This window comes from Stigmatopora nigra, chromosome 5 (genome assembly GCF_051989575.1).
Source record: "Stigmatopora nigra isolate UIUO_SnigA chromosome 5, RoL_Snig_1.1, whole genome shotgun sequence".
Lineage (NCBI taxonomy): Eukaryota > Metazoa > Chordata > Actinopteri > Syngnathiformes > Syngnathidae > Stigmatopora > Stigmatopora nigra.
This window is the reverse complement of record NC_135512.1, coordinates 14,148,501-14,166,057: the sequence shown is the minus strand read 5'-3', so window position 1 is coordinate 14,166,057 and position 17,557 is coordinate 14,148,501. Positions and strand designations below refer to the sequence as shown.

The following is a 17,557-nucleotide window of genomic DNA, read 5'->3' as shown; positions in this document are numbered from 1 at the left end:
TGCAAATGCGAATAGATAAGAAAATATGCACGTAGACTTATTGTCAGTTCAGGCTGGCTAAGGACATTAAAGCTTTCCTGAGAAGAAATGTTGGATCCGTTCTTGGAAGGATGTCTAGGATGTCCAGAGAGAGAGAGTGGCATCACAGCAGTGGATTGTGTTTTCATTTTCCTGCAGTGGAACACCAGTGCTGACGGCTGGCGTCCAATCAGAGAACAGGACTGCATGGCTTGTCATGAGAACCAGCGTGACATCACTGAAAGGTAAGAGGAGTGAAAAATTTGACTGAACTTTGCTATTTACAGGCTTTCATTCTGCACATTTGTCCCCTTTTTCAAATCAAAGATGAAAAAAAATGGTTTAGTGGTGTTCATTGCACTGATGTCAGTGTGTTTTTTTTCCCATGTTTACTGCAGTAAAATTGATGTTGTTGTGCAAGCTCATTGCATGTATTTCTATTTACTCTCAGTGTGAGTTCAGCCTGTCCTGTAGTCAGGACGTGACTCAGTCATGAGGTTAAATAGATGGAGTGTGATGACGAGGTAGTGACTTGATGTTGACTTCCCTTTTGTTGAAAGGAATCCAGTCAGATTATTGTGTGGTCAGCATGGAGGCTTATGCAGGAAGACCATGTTCTACGAGAAAGTACAAATATTATTTACACTACTGTCTTGCACCTCATTTAAATATTCAAACTGCAGACATGTTCATCCATATACTAGGATGATAATATATAGTATGAGCCAAATGCTTTTGAGGTCATATTGATAATTGTGTGCATAAACCAATGTATTAAAAAGCAATACATTATATATTAATTTCCATTTGATTCTGTTAAAGTCACACCAGCCAAAATAATGTACAATGAAGAAGGAACAAAAAAAAATACATCAAATTTGATTACAATCCAGAACTAGAAAGAAAACCTAGAACAAAATTAGAGGTTACAGTAATACAAATAAAATAACTGTAAAAACCATAAAATTTCTCGCACCGCTTGTCAACATCTCGATAACTAGAAGGCACACATATTCATGGCTGTCAGTAGGTAAGAAAATAAATTTAAATTAATAATAGTAATTAATTCTAAAATGTGTTTAATTTTTATAATGACAATAAAAGCATTAAATTCAATTACATTTCACCTTTGCTTTGCAGATTATTATACAGTTTGATTTTTTACATTTTTGCTCTATTGATACATGACAAGGCGGCTGGCGGCTTAGTGGTTATGGTGTCGTCCTGACAGTTCTGGGGTCGAGAAATCGATCCCAAGTCACTCCCCACTGTGTGGAGATTGCATGTTCTCCTCGGGCTTGCGTTGGTTTTCTCCAGGTACTCCGGTTTCCTCCCACTTCCAAAAGACATCCATGGTAGGCTGGTTGAACACTAAATTACCCTTAGGTATGAGTATGAGAGTGAATCGTTGTCAGTCTCCTTGGCTGGCCATCAATTGAGGATATCCCTTGCCTGGTGCCCATAGTTGGCTGGGATAGGCTATATATTATCCTTTTCATATAGCAGTTAGAGCCATCAAACACTCACAGTAACTCAGTTTTCAACTCCACAAAATGACCAAATTTTGCACAAATATATATATATATATATATATATATATATATATATATATATATATATATATATATATATATATATATATATATATATATATATATATATATATATATATATATATATATATATATATATATATATATATATATATATATATATATATATATATATATGTATATATATATATATATATATATATATATATGAGTGTGTAAGTGAGAGCGAGCTAGAGAGAGAAAGAGAGAGTGAGAGAGAGAAGGAGAGAGAGATAGAGAGAGAGAGCGTGCGAGAGAGAGCAGATGAAGTGAGTATATGTTGATGTTTGAGGTCAGTGCCACAGTAACCTGGAATTGAGATATGTTTGACTTAACCCTTCACCCTCAATACACAAGCACATAAGAACTGACCCCCCCACCCACACACACACACACACACACACACACACACACACACACACACACACACACACACACACATACACACACAAACACACACTCGCCTGCAGAGGCATCATAATTGGTGGCCCCTGGTGATTTGTCCTCTCAGCTTGAAGCCCTGTCATTCCTCTCTACTCTCTCTGCTTACAATTACAGCTCTGAAGTGAACAGGAAAATCTGCTTCAATCTAGCAATTAGCCCTGAGGACACGCGCTGCGTGTGTGCGCACGCCATGCGTGTGTTTGCGTTTCTAGATGTGTGTCTTTGTATGTCAACTGATCTCAGTGATCTCACTCTTGTCAGGACCATAAAGTGATACAGGAATGACACACTTATGTATTTGTGTGCATGATTTGTGCCACTTACATTGTCAGCATTTGATTTATGTCCAAATGGTTCTTGTCCCACACATACAGGGCCTGATTCTCTAAATGCACCAACAGCAAGTGCTAAATTGTGTGTTCCGTCTAATAGATTGATGGCCATACTACTTGGATTGAAAACTTCAAATAAGAGCCCCAAAAAGAGCACTGATTAAGGTCATGAGCAGGAAAATAGCAATATTTTGTCATGATAACTTTTCAAACACATTTACACGAAGAGGCAAGTTGTTAAGATACAGTCGCACCTTAGATGGCGGCAAGCAATGTTCTTAAATGTCCTCAAAAGTACAGTAGTTCAATTGTGTTTAAAGGCAAGGGTAGTCAACGATCAGGAGGTGATGTGGTGGATGGAGGAGGGATGATTTTTGTGGCCTTGGGGATGACAGGCCTGACTGGGCAGCAACAGAGATGCTTAGTGCCGCCTGGCTTCCTCCTAAAGACACAGCCTCCCCTATGTGTCCTGCTCATCTCCTCCTGTGTGTCTTCTCTCTACTTCAGCAGCCTTCAGTCTTCTCTCCTCCTTTTGTCCCTTCTTCCATCACCCTCAACTTACTTCTGCGCACTCACTTTCCCACTCTATGCCTTCCATTTCGCACACTTTTTTTTTTTTTGTGTATCCCCTCTAGGCTGTTACGGACGCTCATCAGTGGGCTTAAAAACTGGGTTTTGTGGCTGTAATGGTGGGATGGAAAAAATAGTGTGGCGGGTGTGTTGGGGTGGAAAAAAGCTCTGTGACCGTTCAGAGTGGTTGGGTCTGAAAAGAAGCCGGACATCATCTTAATGCAAAGAGCGGAGAGACGGATTCAGCAGGCAGATATAGCAGATTCAGCTCTTTATCCCTGTCCTTTAGGTGATACCCACTTTGGCCAAAATAAAGCACATCTTCCTTCTTATGCGCCTCCTTTTATGCCTGGTGTTTTATCAAAAACATTAAGATGGATGAATGGAGAAAGGAGGAGGAGAGGGTAATATAGCTGAGGGACAGATACTTTGGATGAAGTAAACTTTTCTGGAAGGGTAAACTCCTCAATAGGATAGCAATATCGTTCTGTAGTTTTTATATTTAATATCAGTTCATTCCAAAGAATGTTTCTGCATCACATTGTCTGGATTGATGTTCCAGAATTGAGTATGTGTCCCATGTAAAATATCTTTTAAAGTTCATCAATGAAGTTTAAGAAGTAAAAAAAAAAAATGAAATTACTCACATAATGCAAAAAATAAAGCAACATTTAAACCTTTTGCCAAGAAAAAACGAGAAATGGTTCTGTGGCATCCTGGTGCCAAAGTTTTAAATGCGGACGTTTTTATGGGAGACGTAATACCCGTGTCTGTCCGCCAGATGGCAGCAAGAACCCGTTCTACCAGGGCCAAAAGCCGTCCACTTTGTACTACATTTTAGACTTTTACCTGTGCACTATGAGTGTGTGTGAAAATAGTTGTCTCGTTGCATTTATATGCTCGCTTAATAAGGGGAATTGCAGTCATTAAAAGGGGAGCATTTAGTCAAGGTGGACAGGTATGTAAGAGAGAGTCTTGAAATTCAATTGAATACTATTATTGTCATTATATGGGATCGGATGAGAGCCCAGTAGAGAGTAGCGATGGATTTTGCAACTTTTTCGTATCTCGAGTCAGTCATTTGCATATAAAAAAAAATGTAACCTGAAAACTTCATACTTAAAGGCCTTTGAAAGTAGTGGTATGACTGCAGCTCTAATATTTCAGTGCTACAGTGATTTTTATTTAAAAATGTTGCTGCAATAGAAAAACTGAGTGATTGTGTTAAAGTGTTTTTTCGGCTCATAAACTATGTATTTGACCTCTGTGTATTTGCAAATTAGAGAAGCATGGATGTATTTACCATCAAACAAAAAGATTATAAAAGATGAGAGAGCATGGGGCTTTTGCACAACAATAGGTCTGTAAGGCTTAAACTGATCCGCAGCATACCTACGACAGTAGCCAAACACAGACAGGGTTGGGGGGTGCACGTCAACCTGAAACAGCCAATATGCACCATTCTTGAACTGGGTACAAATATCCAAATCCATTTGGCCCTCTTCTAAGTCCAACTGAGGCTGTCATGTACACTAAGATACACAATGCATATGAGCCAATACCCAGTATGAGCCAAGCGAACTCCCCATTACACATGGTCTCATAACCATATGCAAAGTGTCACCATACAGATTAGCCCTACAGTAAGGCGTAAATACTGTGGCAAGCGATAGTTGTGTGTATGTGCATTTGTGTGTGCGTTGACAGCGGTCAGTACTGAGGCATTTGCCTTCATTTGGGCAGAGTGATGGTGGTATGGAGGGGAATGGGGATTGGCTGAGCAGGAGAAAGAGGATTAGAGTGATATGGAGACAAAGAACAACAATAGTTTGTCACATTTTGTCAGAGAGGATTTTATGGAAAAGCTGATTTGGAGCATGCCACCAACAAACTGTCATCAGAACGGCAGGATTTATTACTAAATCAGTTTGAGAATTTAGAATTATATAATTGCCACACTGTGTGGAATACTCCAAATGTGTGAGATGCTGCAAAACCATTGAAACAAAGAAGTTTGAAAAAGCACGAGAAGTAGCAGGCAGAATACATGTTGCACACCAGGACTTCTTGCTAAAGAGGAAATGCTAACCATTCACCATAATGCTTCTAGAAGTTACATAATTCAACTTCACATTGAAGTCGATTATGTATATTTAGAATACCAAAAAGGTAATTTTTACCCAAAGTACGTTCCAACATAGTTTTTCCCAAATATAAGAAGACCGCAGGGTTCATTTCATGTCATTGGAATAATACCAAAACAATCTTAAAAGCATGTGAACTGAACAATAAGCACATTTTATGTCCAACCGCTTTTCAAGTAAACAACTTTTTTATTTTTTTTTACTATAATTATACATAAAAAATACTGTGTTCATGTTGTTTTATTTTGTCATTGCCTTCTTTAATTTCAAGCTACTTTCCTCCATTTTTTTAGGAAAATGTCACCAAACCAGCATGGAGCAAAGCTTTTAGGCATCTCAAGGGGGAGAAACAGTATGATCCGTTCAAATGAATGAATTGATTTAATGTTTCAGTCCGCCTCGCCCTAGGGAATGGAACGATATGGGCTCCCTAAATGACACTGGGTCAACTGCTAGCCTACACACATGCACGACCTCTTTGACAGTTTCAACTGTCCATCTTTCTTCTCTCCAACACAGATTACATAGTCTCTCCAGTAGCCACAGACCCATGCAGAAACCTACAAAGGCCCATGCTGAGCAAATATATAGTTGGATAACACAAAAATTCCCATAATTTGCACGGATTTCAAAAGGGTCAGTACATTCCCAGGCTGTTCTACGCGTCCACAGTTTTACATGGCACCATTTTTTTTATTCCTTAGATGACATTTCGTTGTTGAATTTAAAATATTAAATCAGCCGGAGTCATAGTTTGATTAGCCTTCTATTCAGTCATTTGCGCTGGCCTTGATATTGTGATTGGTTTATTAAATGACCTTCTATGAGCGGGATGCAACAATATGTCATTGTTATTTTCTTTTGTTTTTTTATAACGCCATGATAGTGAATGGGTCAAGATGTATGGTACATGATACCTTACCAACCGGGAGTATAAAAAATGTTTGGGCACCCGTTACATTTAAAAAATATATATATTTTCATTTTTACATTATGATCAGCAAGTTCATTTTTATACATACAGTCAGTTTAATCAGAATTTAAATACCCTATTAAGTTGCACCTTGTCCCACTTCCCCCTCATGTAGGTATCTGAAATTTCCATCATTAGTGCATGTCCACTGTGAAATATAATCTAAAAAGAAAAATCCAGAAATCTCAATGTATGTTTTTTTATTAAGATTTATTTATGTTATTCTGCTGAAAATAAATATTAGAACAACTGTCTATCAGCTAAAATTCTTACCATCTTGTTAGTCCACTTATAAAAGTCCACTTCCACCCCATTTATTATCCTGAATCAGATGCACTTGTTGGCGGTCATTAGCTGCATAAAGACACCTGTCCACCCCATACAATCAGTAAGAGTCTAACTTGTGCCATGGCCAATACCATAAAGCTGTCCAAAGACCCCAGAGACAAAATTGTACACCTTTACAGGGGCTGAAAATGGCTACGGAGAAATTGCCAAATACTTATTTACTGCCTTCCCTCTTTCAGAGAATTGAAGACGATTTGTGGCTAGGTCTTCAAACATGAAAATGACCCCAAGCATACGGCCAGGAAAATCACGGACCGGTTTCTCAAGAAGCATATCAAGGTTCTGATGTAGCCTAGCCATTCTCCAGGCCAGAACGCAATAGACAATATTTGGAGGGATATTTTCTCAGCAACAGCCCGGAAACTTGACTAATCTAGATAAGATCTAGGTGGTCTTGCACTGTTTGCAAACATGGTAAAAACTACAGGAAACGTTTGAACTCTGTACTTGCGAACAAAGGCTACTCTACCAAATATTAACATTGGTTTTCTCTGGTATTCAAATTCTTTTTTTACAGCTGTATTACATAAATAAAAGGTTGCTGGAATCCATACTAACTTGGGGCAAAAGACAGACTACACCCTGTCTGAGTCCAATGTGTTTTTTACTCATATCTGATTTTAAGGGCTGGCTTTTCAGACTTTTGTAAGCAAGTACCAAAATGTGAATTGTGCCTGATCAGACTGGGCAACATTTATTGAGTCATTTGACAGGTTGCTGTTGCAATGAAGATGTGATCTAGAGCATGTACTGTTCCAGCACTGTATGTATGCCGGATGTAAAAGCCACTTTCTTTGTTATCACGTTTGTGACATAATCTGCTCATTTACCGTAATAATTATTTCGTCTTAGTTCTCCGTATTTCTATTTAGTTCTCAAGTTATCTTTATAACAAAGGGCCTCTCTTAAAAAATACAAAAAGTCTTTAAATGGACATGTTTACATTTATTCAGTAAATTAGTTTAAAATCTTGCTTGGGATACTTTTGAAAGTGTTCCAAGAAAATTTTGGTTTTGGACCAACAGCACGGCATCAGATAACGTTTTTTTTATGACCTAAGGTGTTTAAAACCTGAAAATGAAAAAAGTGTATACTTTGTTAATAGAGGGTGGCACAGTGAATCAGTTGTTGGCCTCACAGTTCTGAGATCAAAGATTCAAGCATAGACTCAGACATCCAAGTGTGCAGTTTGCATGTTTTCCTGAGGTACTCCAGTTTCCTCCCACATCCCAAAAACATGCGTTGGTTGAAAACTCAAAATTACCCCTAGGTGTGAGTGTGAGCATGAATATACCCTGCAATTGGCTGTCAACCATTATAGGGTCTCCCCCGCCTATTGCCCATAGTTGGCTCCAGCACCACCCAGGATACTTGTGAGGATAAGCGGTTAGGGAAAATTAATGAATGTTAATAGAGACAAAAGGCAGCGTTAAAGCCCAATGGCAGAAGATCATCCCACTCCATTATATTCTCAATCCTCTCATTAACAGCATGCTGCAAAACGAAAGTACCTCCTGTATTGACTTCTAATCAGATGCAAGTCGAGAATATAGTGTTAGCTGTGTGAGAGAAAAGCCCACTGATTCCCCACCGGCTGTATTGTCAGTAAATGTCTCGTCTCTCTATGGATGGTAAATGATTTAATTTGAGCACCAGATGTGTCGTTTAGATGCTGCTTGTACTCGTTGACGGAGATAGGCAGAGGAAGAGAGAGGGAGGACTGGAGAATGAGGAAATGACAGGAAGGAGAGGAAAAGCTTGGCAAAGTGACAGCCAACGGCAGCCTGGGTACTTGACGGAGCTATCAAACACCATGATTTTCTGCTTGTGTGTGTGCGTGGACATTTTTCTGCATGGGTATCATGACAGCTGAATGGAAATCAATCTACGTCTACATCTGCCATGCCTTGAGTTTGAGGGCACACAGATGGGCCTTCCTTGTCGCTGCACTTGCTGGCAGGCAACCAATACAGGTCTTTCCACTTCTTTCCACTCTATTCTCATCCTCTTTATCTTCTCCCTGTCTTCTCCTTGATAATCAGATGCCAGGCTCTGAAGAGGAGCTCTTTTCTTGCGTTGACATCTCCAAGTCAATCTGGCAGCAGATGTTTGGGCCCTCAGAAGCTGCAATCTGGGCTCTAATCACCCTCATTGACAGATTTGAGGGCCCCTGTGGCAGCTCTGAATGGTAAATTAAAGCGTTTTTAGATAACGTTGGTAATTGGCTAAATCGTTTATAAGCCCAGAGATCACAGTTATAATCTGCATTCTAACACTATGGATCATGAGACCGAGATGTGTGTGTTTTGCACCATATTTCTTTCCTCCCAAGTCTCATTTTGGTTTCTCTCCTGATGCATTTAGAGTATGTTTGATGCTTAATGATTTTCCCCATCAGATTAACAAATTTTAATCGTTCTTTCCACTGCAGTTTGTCTCACTGACACGCATCCTCGCTGTTTCCTTTCCTCCCATCTCATCTTTGGTATTAACTCCATTAGAGAAGTAATTGGCTCTTAAATCGGCGGCTGCAGACTTTGAAGGCCACTTAATGTCCATCTCCTTCCCTTACTTCTCTCTGCGCCCCAGTCGATCAGCTACCTTCCTCAGTGAATGGCATTAACTAGTCCTGCATAGAAATTTGAGGCCACATTAGTGTTATCCTCCCCTCTCAGCCTATTGCCTGGTTTATGAGTCCCGATCAGTCAAGATGATATGGTTAAGTGGATATTTTTCGCTCACATCACTCCAAAATGGGGTACCAAATAAGCCCAACGGTCACAGATGAATATGCAAATTCTCCATACGGAGATCTTCCTCTCATTTTTTAACCAAGCCTGAGAAACTATGTATTCAAAACGAATGTGGAAATCCAGTTTATCGTCACAGCCTAAACTCCCTTCTCGGATTGTGCCTTTCATTTCATTTCGATGACCAAGATTATTATTATTATTTTTTTTAAACTGAGATTGGTTTTCTCTTGGTGAAATTCAAAACTATGGAATGAAAGGTGGTAATTTCCATCACCTATATCATTAATGGTGTTTGTTTTTTTATAAATACTGCAATTGGCAGGGTAGGCGGCGCGGTGAGCGAGTGGTTAGAGCGTCGGCCTCACAGCTCTGGGGTCCTGGGTTCAAATCCTGGTCATGTCCATCTATGTCCAGTTTGCATGTTCTGCCCGGGCCTGTGTGAGTTTCCTCCAGGTACTCCGGTTTCCTCCCACATTCCAATATCATGCAAGGTAGGCTGATTGGACACTCTAAAATGCCCCTAGATATGGGTGTAGGTGTGAGTGTGAATGGTTGTCCGTTTCCTTGGCCCTGCGATTGGCTGACCTCCGATTCAGGGTGTCCCCCGCCCAGAGTCAGCTGGGATAGGCCCCAGCATCCCCCGCAACCCTAATGAGGATAAAGTGATAAAATGAGATGAGAGATGAGACTTCTTGCATTTTCCTGTGGAACACCTGACCATTGCTCAGGGCACAGTGGTTGGGAAAAACTGCTCGAAATTGCCCTTTGGCATGAGTGTGAGCGTGAATGGCAAGTTCATCTCCTCATGGCCTGCGATTGACTGGCCACCGATTCAGTGACCCCTGCATCTGGACCATAGTCAGCTAGGATAGGCTCATACACCCTCCGTGACCCTTGTGAAGATAAAGTGGTTCAGTAAATGAATGAATGAATAATGTATCGATATGGTCGGCCCAGAAGGTGAGTGGTTAGCATGTCAGCCTCTCAGTTATGGGTTCGTAGCTCGATCCCAGGTCGATCTTCCTGTGTGGATTATGTTCTTCCTGGGCTTGCAGAGGTTTTCTCCGGGCACTCCAGTTTCTTCCCACATTGCAAAAACATGCATGGTAGGCTGGTTGAACACACTAAATTGCCCCTAAGTGTGAGTTTCAGTGTGAATGATTGATCTTGTCCTTGTGCCCTGCGATTGGCTGGCCCCCAATTTAGGGTGTTCCCGCCTGGTTCCTGAAGTCAGCTGGGATAGGCTCTAGGACCCTCCGCGACACTTGTGAGGATAAGCAATTCAGAAAACGAATTAATTAATGTTTGAATATTATTCAACAATCAACATGTCACGTGTCTCGCACCTACTGTCCCTATTTGGCCATAGCACCCCACGATCCTGAATCAAAAATGTTCCCCCTTCGAGCAGTTCTTAAGATTAATTACTTCCAGACAAGATCATGACAGTAACACGGATGGGGCGACAGCAACATCAGGCTCATTGGCGAACAATAATGTTGTTTTGCACCTTTAGAAAAGCCAGCTAGGAGAAATTTACCTTTAATTCTTTTATATGTGCCTTGTTGTCTTCAATGATTTGTATTAAAGTGGGCTGTCATAACTTTGGTTAAGGGAGCGAGCAATTTTTATTTTGTAGAAACTGCCTCTGTGAAATGATAGGCCCCATCGTAGTCTATTCTCTTCCCAAGTGATAGAAAAATGAATAAATGAGCTACTGATTTAGTTTCACATCGTTATCATCTATGATAATGTAATTGCTGTCCTTTGTTTTTGTGTTAGTGTGAAGTTGAAAGGAAAATACTGGAAATGAGGGGAGTATACATGGTTGATGAGGTGGAAAGGTAAGAAGCTGTAGTGTTTTTTTTGTGTTTTGTAATTTTGTTGTTCCTTTTTTGCTCATGAGTGGCGACGTTTAGCGAGGAGGCGTTACGAGCTCTGTTCAGCAGCTTCTGCGCTGTTTCAGTGAATCCCGTCTCACAGGCAATAAACACTCAGTCATGCATAGAGAAGAACGAAGGAAAGAGTCCTTCAATAAATTATCGGAGGAAATTAATTAGCAATATAAATGCCAGATAGAATGAATTATGTGCAATTGTCTTGCTATCTTATCCGAAATTAGCCTTTTAAAATGGAATTTGTTGTATTAATCATTTTCTGAAATGTTTTGCGATCACTGAATTAATAGTTTTGCATAGAGGGCGCCGTGTATTTTTTTAGCTATTCAAGGGAATAGGCGATTGCCTCTTAATTATGACAAAGTCCTCCTTCTATCCGACCTATTAAATCCTGTTTGGTGGTGTCGCCACAGCTTGCTTGCCTTACTCTGTATCTACTAATTACTTCTCTAATTGAATTTGCTCTCTGTTGCCAGGCTGTTTTTTTAAGTGGCTGTTTGTTGCAGGGCCTCATTGTGTCGTTGTGCGACAGGCTGCTAGCTGCTGACTGCCTTGCTGACAGTAACAGGATGCCCTTGATTGCCCCCCACCACCTTCCCTTCTGCCTCCTCTTCCTCTCACCATCGCACTCTCCGTATTCATGTCCCTCTGTCTATATCATTACCTACAGCTTCCAGGTTATGTAGAGAGTATGAATGAGGAAAATTAATTAACAAGAGACGGTCAAACAATTACCGTATTCCCTCTAGCAGCTCACAGCTTCCCTCCATCATCATCTCTTGGTATCTTTTGGTCAAAGCAGGATGTCAAACTCCTTTTTGTTTCACTTCGGAGTTGTTTTTTTCTCAGTGGGCCATTATGACAGTGAAAACCAAAATACGCATTTGGTTATACTTTTAATACTTATATTAGTTTTAAAACAAAAAAAACTCGATATCAAATCATAGAAAAAAAGTGACAAACCAATGTGACTACAATTATTTCAGGTTTTCAAATTTTGTTTTGAAAAAAAACAACTGCGAAGAAAAAAAATCTATAAATGTATTTTATCCAAAAATTATACTTACAAATCATTTTCACAAGGAACCCAAGTTAGACAATATTTTTGTATATAGCTATTTTTTTAAGTCTTGATCTCAATTTGATTTTAATAATATTAAAGTAGTGCTTCATAATGAATAAATCTGTGCTTTGAAAAATTTTAAACATGTCTTGTACAGGTTTCACTAGAATAAACTTAAAATTAAAAAACATTCATGAATTTTGGTTCTTTTATGACTTTATTATGGGTTAACAGAAAAAGTGAAGAAAAAAATGTATTTTTTCTACAATTGGTTTTCACTTCTAAAAAAAAAAAAATCAAGAACTTAAAAACACGTAAAAAATAACGGGCCATTATCAACCTACCCCGGTCACATCCTTCCAACCCAAACCCCAACACTCAGCATTCCCCCTATTACCCTCTTAACCATCTTCACCTAAATCCTTTGTAAAAACTTTCTCTCCTCCTTTCATATTGATTCTGTCGCTCCCTGCTCCACATCATCCATCCATCTTCTTTACTATTGATCCTTACTTCGCACACCCCCAATTCCATCCTCCTCTTGGTGCTATCGCGCTTGTCCTTTGTCTTCTTATCAAAGCTTCACCGTTCATTCTGGTCACTGTTATTGACAGGAATCGTGCTGCAAGGCCAACTAATGCATCCCTAATCCCATCTTTGTTACTCTGGAATGTTCTGGCTCACTTCAGACACACAAACACACACGTACCAACCATAGGTTATGCCAGTGCATCGTGTGTAAGGGGAAAAAAAGGCTACAGGGATGTTGATCCCAGCTCTGTTTGTTGGCAAAGCCAGCTATCAATCAAAAAGGCCCACTCTTAGTGGTGCTGTGCATGTGTGTATGCGTGTGTGTGTGTTTGACTGTGTGTATGTGGGTCTTGAGTGACAGGCGGAATCAAGGCTGAGGACGTTTGATAAGCTTGTATTGTTGGTTCTCTCATCCCCACCTCCCTTCACACCACCACCTTGATAAGAAATACATTGGAATAGAACTGATAACGGTGTTGGAAACAGCAAAGCCCCACTCTAAAAACACACATACACACGCAAGCAACGCCATGGGAGAGGTGTCTTTCTTCAAGCACCTCAACTGTAAACGATACCCTCAACAAACAGCAACACTTCAATTCTCAGGAAAAAAAGAAGATCCAGATATTGCGTACGCGTTTGTGGATGACATACTATTGAGTGTATGTGTTGGGGGAAATGATGTGTGATACAGCCTGAGGATATGTGAGGCTTACTGAAAAGTTCTCTGTGTTAGGAACAATGTTTGTGTGTGTGTGTGCTGTGAATAGCAGTGAATGAATACAGTAATAGGCTTAGTATGGCTGAGGAATAGTGTTAGACTTAACCAACAACACAGTGCGCTCAAAAGAATGACTGACAGCTGTCTATGTGTGGACGGGCATGTATGTGCGTGTCATCCTTGGATTTCAGGTCAAACTGACAATATGTTGACAAATGTTTTTTTTCTGCCAGTTTTACAATAAAACACTACGTATTCACAATTGAGTGAAATCGGATCACTGTCAGCATAAATGTTATTAAGAGTAATGTCGTCAGTTATACCATTTAGCAGCCTGAAAGAACATTATCATCTCAAACCTCTCCCCCATTTTCAATGAATCACAGAATGTGAAGTGTGTGCTTCCAACGAACACTGTTTTGATTTCAATTTTTTTACTTAAAATTAAATTTGGTCGATTAGAGACCCAGACCCAAAAGTGGTCAGTCATAGGTGGTTTCCCTTTTGCTTTTATTTTGGACAACTTCTCAATGCAAATGTAATTACAAGGGGCTTTGCAATGAGTTATTTTCTATTTTTTATTCAAGTTTAACCTTCTTCATTGCTAGTAAAACAGTGAATTATATTTGACTTCATGTAAGGTAGCTTTCATGGTCTCTACCATCAAATTAATCGCCTACAAATTGGTTGCATTTGGCAGCCGTGCATCTTGATGGATCAGATATTATTGGCATTTAACGGGAGATCCCCTCAGGACATTGAATGAGACCGGTAACCACGTTGCATAAAATCCATTGTACCCCGAATTTCCCACTAGGTGAGAAAAATAAAGTTAGCCAGCAATGCGCTTTCATCCATTTTCACTCAAATAAACACATTATTACAAGTCACAATCTCGACTGCTATTTATTACGTTCCTCATTCCTCGGCATGTCTTGTCTTTTTTGTGTATTCCAATATTTACAGACGTGCGGAATTAGCATCATTTTGGCTGATTTAATTTGAATCAATGGACAATTAAATTCATTAATATTCCACCAACCCCTATTTTTTTCAGCTCCAGTGGCTCTCTTATTTTCCATTATTGTTATAATTTATTTTAAAATTATGTTTGGAGTCATCAAAAAAAAATTGGGATTCGAGATTCAGTTTTTCAACAGTTATATTGACATTTTTAGATAAAAAGACCTTTTGAATTTTCAAGTGAATCCTGGCCCTGTTAGAAGGTGAAGAATAGTCAACGTATTATTGGGTTACCTTTCTTATTTGTCCCCTTTGCTTTTTAACTGATTTTATGACATGTGCTGCTGACCTCTTGGGCAGGTAACCCTTGTGAAGCAGATCTTGACCGCAACTGGTTTTATCTGGTTAAATAAAGGTTATAAAATTCACAATCATTAGAGATTACCCTGAGACGTTTTTTTTAGTCGTGACGCAGATACAATGCAGCTCTTTCCGATGTAATTTCGGGCTAAGGCTTGCGTCTCCCTCAATTCTCATAAAGAACAGACACCTGGCACACGCATCCTATGTATCTCCACACAACGATTAAAATGGTGTCAATTGGTGTTTGAAGTGTTTGAAAATAGACAAAACGTAGTAAAAATGACTTTTCTTTATTTCAGTAGAAAAGGACGGTTAGTCTCGCCCCCTCCTTTTGCTGTTGCCTGGTGGTCATGGGATTTGCGCATTACTGGTGCCATTTGAACTTGCCTTTCAAATGCGCTATTTAAAAATCCCTAATTAGCCATTGCAATTCTTCTCAGGTTTGAGATGTTTGCAAATTAGCTGGGAATTTCATGCAGATAAAATCTTCTGTAGTTAAAATATTGAATCAGTAAATAAGTCTCTTTGCAAGTACAATGAAGTTTGTGCTCATTTTGCACATTAGAGCATTTGGTAAAACAGTTCGTTGGTGTTACCTTTGATTTAGCAGTTTTTGTCATTAACCTTACATTACACCAGGGATCTTGAAAATTAAACATTTGGGAAAGAAAGGGAAAACAGTGGTTTGAATGGGTATGGGTGGACTGTAAAGTAATTTAGATGATTTTATTTTAAATAGATCAAAATAAAAATGTTGAATACATGGACACAAACTGAATATTGCTCCCTAGTTATAGACAGAAACTCTTTTGGTCTCGTTTTTGCCAGTTTCTGTTTAAGCCGGGTTTTAAGCACAAATTGTTGTCGTTCCATCTTATCAAGGACCATAACCAGAATCCCTTTAATGTGCACATTTCCTGGATCCCAGAATGTTGTAACCAAAAAGGTGACAATATTGAGACTACTAAAACTGAAGAGATAAAAAGAAAAATACTTTATTAAGATGCACACAAACAGAGATCTTATTTTACAGAGCCCCCGCCACCTTTGTTTACTGGAACAGTTGATATGTTCCGTTTTCCAAGCTGATGCACTAAGACAAAAACTTGGTGTCAGATATGGTATAATGTTCATAACAGGAAAAGAACAAACAAGAAATATTTGTATTTCTCCCCTTAGCAACACTCTTGTCGACTAAAGGGGCATAGCACAGTTCCGATAATAAACGACTACTAAAGCCATCTTCGCAGTGAATGAGCTTTTTAGAAAGAATAGTATTGTAAATTTATAGCAGATATGTTGTGTTATTTTATCCCGGTTAATGGAACAGTATTTCCTGACTTTCGTCACCTCGTATCATCAGCTTCTCATTCTCCGGTCACTAATTAGTTTAAGTTCACATTTGTTTCTTTATAAAAATGTCAAAGTGCATCACTTCATTGTTAATTTATGTGCTGGTTAGATTAACCATTGTATATTTCATGGGAATTTGGTTAGTATACCTAACATCTAGCAAAAAGTAGGCACAATGTGAATATAGTAATTCCTTTAAATGAGAAAACTATTAGACAGACAATCACATCAGTTAAAGGACGCAGAGAGCCTTCCGCCCACCAGTTACTTGTTGCTCGTTACTTTTTATAGAGAAACCAGGATGTGACAACTTAATGGCAGAGGAAGGTAAAGGTGGGGGCAAGGAGGCAAATTAACATAGAATAGATGAATTCAAAGCCTAAAATTAGGGAGACTACCTTGACAGAATATTTCCAATCTAATGACTACATATTTATATACATACATATATACAGTCATTATCTAGCTCTAGCTGGTGCGTGGCGTAGAGCTTCACTTGCCGAACTTGGATGCGGGCAGGCGCGGGCTCGATTCCCACTGGTGGCGGTATAATTGTAAGTGCAGATGGTCATTTGTCTCTCTGTGTGTTCTACACCTGACTGGCGAGCAGCCTAGTGTGTAGTCTGCCTCTCGCCCGAAGTCAGCTGGGTTAGGCTCCAGCAACCCCTACAACCCTTTCGAGGATATGTGGTATGGAAGATGAATGAATAAAACATGAATAGCTAGATGCATAGATGTCCTATGTTCAGTTCAGGGGTCCAAGGGTGCTGTGGTTTCCACATCCCACAAACATGCAGGTAAGGCTAATCGAATACTAATTGGCTGGAATTGCTCCAGCACCACCCACGAGCCTTGTGAGTACATATATATATATATATTGTTACGATCTCGCCGCGTAGTGCGACGCGATCGTAGGGTAAGTTGAACCCAGATGCAGAGTCGCCGAAGTAAATGGAAAGGTGAGGCAGATCTGTAGCTCTTGTAGGTTGATTTAATAAACGAGGTAACATAACTTAAACAACTTGGCTTGACCACTCATTACAAACGAAAACAACATGCGGCGGGGCGTCAATGGAAACAGCAATGACTACGAGGATTAACAGGAAACGAAACCAGAACTAAACCAGTACTACACCAGACGATCCAACAGCGTCCACAGAAAATCACAATGCTTAAATACCAAAAATAATCTAATCACGTAATTAGGGTTATCGTGACGTCATGCCAGGAAAGGCAATCCACCCACTCCTGACATATATATATATATATATATATATATATATATATATATATATATATATATATATATATATATATATATATATATATATATATATATATATATATATATATATATATATATATATATATATATATATATATATATATATATATATATATATATATATATATATATATATATATATATATATATATATATATATATATATATATATATATATATATATATATATATATATATCTCTCTTC

General features: G+C 39.1%; 1 protein-coding gene across 4 annotated transcripts in view; it reads left to right on the top strand.

Moving 5' to 3' along the window:
- LOC144196672 (uncharacterized) overlaps positions 1 to 17,557 on the top strand; it is a 162,751-nt gene that overhangs the window by 84,546 nt on the left and 60,648 nt on the right. For 3 of the 4 annotated variants that reach the window (XM_077717041.1, XM_077717042.1, XM_077717037.1), the window contains exon 4: positions 178 to 263. In XM_077717041.1, coding sequence (XP_077573167.1) covers positions 178 to 263 — 86 coding nt within the window. Of the gene's footprint in view, positions 1 to 177; positions 264 to 10,956; positions 11,019 to 17,557 lie in introns of all 4 variants that reach the window. The other variant, XM_077717043.1, reaches the window with a different exon arrangement.